The 5,137-nt window shown below is 42.2% G+C and overlaps 1 protein-coding gene across 1 annotated transcript; it reads left to right on the top strand.

Moving 5' to 3' along the window:
* On the top strand, positions 232 to 2,720 carry LOC109236426. The gene is made up of 6 exons (XM_019402611.1): positions 232 to 278; positions 390 to 837; positions 975 to 1,083; positions 1,306 to 1,782; positions 1,843 to 1,934; positions 2,136 to 2,720. The coding sequence occupies exons 1-6, from the start codon at positions 232 to 234 to the stop codon at positions 2,718 to 2,720; spliced, it is 1,758 nt and encodes a 585-aa protein (XP_019258156.1).

Raw genomic sequence — 5,137 nt, 5'->3', positions numbered from 1 at the left:
TTCCTCAGCAGCAGCTGACTCTGAAGTTGGGATGACCGAGATCGTGCTATCCTCTGGGATAGGAACTGTTGGTAGATGACCCTCAGATGACATTTCAACACTTCCTTTTGATCTTGTGAAGTAGGGATGTGAAGCCAGATTACCACAAAACCAACCACCTTAATATAGAACCTAGAATAGAAAACACAACGAACTGTTCAAGGCATCAAAAAACCCAATGTTGGTGCCAATATGGTGATCAAACTGGATATGGCAAAGGCATATGACAGAGTATCTTGGTCCTACACATGTCTAATCATGAGAAGACTTGGCTTCAATGAGAGGATAATTGATATGGTTTGGAGAACTCTTTCCAACAACTAGTACTCTGTAATTGTAAATGGCACAAGGTGTGGATTCTTCCATTCCACTAGAGGTTTGAAACAGGGGGACCCCCTAGCACCTGCCTTGTTCATCTTAGGGGCTGAACTTCTTTCCAGAATGCTGAACAATCTCACCCATGATCAATTCTTCAATGGTTTCTATATGGAAAAAAGAGGTCCTCAGGTTACTCATCTCAGTTTTGCTGATGATATAATCATATTCACCTCAGGGAGAAGAGCTTCACTTCAAAAAATCATGAACATCCTAGAGGGTTATGAGCAGACATCTGGGCAACTGATCAATAAAAACAAGAGTCATTTCATGACATCTCCATCTGCATTCCCTTATACCATCAGAAGGAACCAGCAAATCACAGGCTTCTCTAGAAAAGACTCACCCCTCACCTACCTTGGATGTCCCCTCTACACAGGAAGGAAAAGAATCATTCACTTCAACTCCATCTCTTCCAAGGTGGTTAGCAGAATTAGGGGCTGGCATGGCAAAAACTGTTATCGCATGGAGAAAGGGCCACTCTCATTAAGCATGTTCTCCAATCCCTTCCCATTCACCTTCTATCTGCTGTTTCCCCTCCAAAGACTGTCATTTAACAGATTGTAAAACTGGTAGCAAACTTTTTCTGGGGGATGGATCAAAACAAAAACAAGTACCATTGGGCTTCTTGGAAAAAATTGGCCATCCCTCAAGATGAGGGTGGAATTGGTTTTAGAGCTAAGGAGGATGTCTGCAAATCCCTAGAATTTAAACAATGGTGGTGTTTTAGAACAAAAGACTCCCTTTGGAGCTCTTTCCTCAAAGCAAAATACTGTCAGAGGTCCCACCCAATCTCTAAAAAATGGGCCTCTGGACAATCTCAGGCTTGGAAGAGAATGATGTCCAACAAAAAGGAAGCTGAAACTCATATCCAATAGTCTCTACACTCAGGAAATTCCTCCTTTTGGTGGGATAACTGGCTAGGTATAGGTCATCTGGCCAGTTTCAGAATACAGGGGGGGAGGCCTGGGAACATTCAAGTCTCACACTTTTGGGACTCTGGTTCTTGGGACATTCAGAAGCTCAACAACATAGCCCTTGCTCATATGATTCCAGAAATCCTTCAGATTCCCATCTCATACAACCCTCAAGTGCTTGACAAGCCAATTTGGAAACCTACTGCAACTGGAAATTTCACATGTTCATCTGCTTGGAATGTAGTAAGGAGATCAGGACCCAAACTGTTCATTAATAGAAAAATCTGGCACAAGAAAATACCTTTCGAATGGTCCTTCTGCTTGTGGAGGGCACTCAGAAATAAATTACCCACTGATGACAGAGTTGCAAAATTTGGCCCCCCAACAGTCAACAGATATGTATGTTGCTTAGGACCTCAAGCTGAATCAGTTGATCATATTTTCAGTAGAGGTTACTTTCCCAAGGCTGTATGAAAGATCTTCACTTCACCTGCTGGGTTTCCCTTTGCAGAAATGCCACTGTCCACTCTCTTGACCAAATGGTGGAGGAACAAAGACAACAATGAAGTTCACAAACTCCTGATTGACACCCTCCCAATTGTTGTTTGTTGGAACCTTTGGAAAAATAGATGTGCAGTCAAGTATGGAACTAAAAAATCATCAATGTCCAGGGTTCTGTACTCTATAAATTCTGACATCAACCTGATGCTCAAAGCCCACTATCCCTCAATAGACTGGCCCGCTGATTGAAACATGTTGTACCCTCTTTCTGAAACCCTTCAATTTCACACTCAAATTACCCAGGTCATTTGGCAAAAACCTAACAAAGGCACAGTCAAGGTTAACTCTGATGGAAGTGCCTTAACTAATCCTGGTAAAATGGGAGCAGGGGCCATGATTAGGGATGACCATGGTGACTTTATTTATGCAATTGCCTCCCCTCTTGGAGAAGGTTCCAATAATCTGGCTGAAACTGAAGCAGCCATACTAGGACTCAACTGGTGCGTTAACAATGGATTCACTAAAATCCACCTTGAAGCTGACTCTGCTCTTCTGATCCACTGGTTGACAACTGATGCTACTCCTCCATGGACCTTAACCATAGCCATCCAAAAACTCAGGCATCTCTGTCATCAATGTGAAACAATTACCTACACCCATGCCTACAGAGAAGCCAATACCCCAGCTGACTCACTTTCCAAACTGAGTCACAATCTCCCAGCTATCACCCACTATCCAAATCTGAATGAGCTCCCCAGTCAGATTAGAGGTCAGATTCACTTAGACAAATTGGCAATCCCAGCCTTCAGGCATAAACTGACCAGGAAGCTCATCAACCCAACTATGGTTGTTCCATCCTCCTCAAATAATTCCAATGCCCATGTTTGACAATGATAAATGGGAAAAGGGTCAAAATTGCCCCTCTACTATTATTTATTGGTTGCTTGCTTTTCGGCCATTTTACACTTTTCGGCCATTTTCGTCCCTACCGTTAACAAAGTTTGCAAAATTACCCCTAACCCTAATGTCCCTCCACTGTGGCAGCTGACCCTTCTAATATTTTGTCCATTATCAGCAGCCAAGTCAGCAGGTCCCACCAAATAAAATGTCATGTCAGCATGGGAAGTAATTTAATCCTCGAATAAAATTGAAGGGATTTTGAACTAATTGCACATATTGAAATTGTCCATTAGAGCATTGAGACCCCTCAATTAAAAATGCCACATAATTAACCTCACCACCTCCAATACCTCTCTTCCCCTTTGATTTCTTCTTCCATCGGCAGCTTCAACACCCAAAAGCCTCAATATTTCACCACAAAATAGCTTTAAAACCAGAATTTAATCAACAATTTTTAGCCTCAACATTATATTCAAGTAACATAAAATAAAATTCAACAACTTCTGAAGAACATGACAGACCCATTAGGTATTCTTCAAGCTTTTCCAAATCCTTTGTATGGTGATTTTAGTCTCCTTTCAAATACATCTCCCAAATCGGTACTAACCAGCCACCATTAACACCACCACTAATTGACAGACCCACCTTCTTCACATAAACCCCCCACCGTATCTCCTCCATTTTTTTTTCACATTCTCATCCATAGCAAAACAATGAAGAACCAAACAGAATAAAATGAAGAACAAACCAAAAGAAAGAACAGACCCCGATATCAGAGTGACTCTTTTGGCGGTGACTATAGCATCTTATTTTTTCTGAATGGGATTGGAAAGAGGTGGTAGTGAGAGGTTTTTCAGATGAATATTTGGATAAAGCGTACAGTCGCAGATGAAGCTCCTCCGGTGAAGATGCCGATGAAGATTAAGAGATCAACAAGCCTCAAATCACAAACAAACCCAGCTAATAATTTCACTTAAACTTCAATTAATCTCAATACATTTATATTCTCAAGCTTTCTTTACAAATTCTTCAATGGTGCCATGAGAGCAATTAAGTAAGATATGAAGAGAAGAAACATCTTTTATGCCAAAAATGGGTGTTTGCCAACGAGATCTGACATGGCTGCATTGAGTAACGCTATGATAGTAATACTTTGATGGCTTTTAATCTTATCGACAATTTTTGTTTGTGTGAGTTGATTTGAATTTTTTGCCGGAGAACGGGGTTTCTGTTTGAATGACGGAACATGAAGAAGGAGAAAGGAGACAAAGAGGGGAGCCAGTACCGTGGAGGTTAGTTCTGCCCGGCTGAAAATTTTTCGGTGAAATGCCATGGTTTCCGGCGATTTTGGTATGAGGCGAGGGAGAGAAGATGAGAGAAAGGGTGGAGAGGTGAGGAGTGGGGGGTCGTTTATGTTAGGGTTTTAATTTGGTGGGGTCGATGACATGGCAGCTGACATGGATATAAAATTGATGGGTCAGCTGCCATAGTGGAGGGACGTTAGGATTAGGGGTAATTTTGCAAACTTTGTTAACGGTAGGGACCAGAATGGCCGAAAAGTGTAACGGGTGTCACAAGTAACCAATAAACAATAGTAGAGGGACAATTTTGACCCCTTTCCCATGATAAATCAAAAAGGGTACCCTTAGCAGCCCAAAGACCATCTCCCAAGCCAACTCCAACAGCTCCACCAAACAAAGTCACTGGTCAGTCAGAACCTTCTCACTAACTGTGTTCTATTTTTTACAGGTCTTTCTCATATGAACTTCCCATTCCTTTGTTGTTATTTCAGAGTGTGGTATCAGCACTTGTGCTCATTCTCCTGAAATTACAACAAAGGCTTGATGAAGGTCATGAAGAGAAACAAGGCATTGAAGGTTCAATTACCACTCTCCAGTATGTCATGCTAAGACTGCTGGAGAATGTTCCTTGCTTTACCACAAACCACATCACACATGATACCATCATAGCAGCACACCTCCTTTCTACACCATACACCACAGCAGACCCCCAGATATCCATCTCCTACAGGAGAACCCCTTCCAAAGAAAAAGGAAATACCTGAAAGTCACAATCTTCAGATGTGGTTATCTTCAGCTTCTCCCCCCCCCCCCCGTATCCTTCTTGTACTCCTAGAACCCACAAGAACCTAGGAGCCCCCTCCTCCATTTGCACCTTACTTTTCCACACCTCACTGAACCTCCCAAACAAAACAGCTTCAAAAAACTGGGCAGAACTGTCCACTTTTCGACTGACTCTGTTTCTTGTTTTGCAGGTGCCCTCATCCCCATCTTAATCATTCAACTAGTATGGCTTCAGAGAGTGGTCCTTTTTAAACTCCCGTAGACTCCAACACAGCTGAATCTCAGCCATCATTCCCCAACAGAAAAACTCCCAACATGTCT

This window comes from Nicotiana attenuata, chromosome 1 (assembly GCF_001879085.1).
Source record: "Nicotiana attenuata strain UT chromosome 1, NIATTr2, whole genome shotgun sequence".
Taxonomy (NCBI): domain Eukaryota; kingdom Viridiplantae; phylum Streptophyta; class Magnoliopsida; order Solanales; family Solanaceae; genus Nicotiana; species Nicotiana attenuata.
Note: the sequence above shows the minus strand (reverse complement) of the source record. Positions and strands in the feature narration are given on the sequence as shown.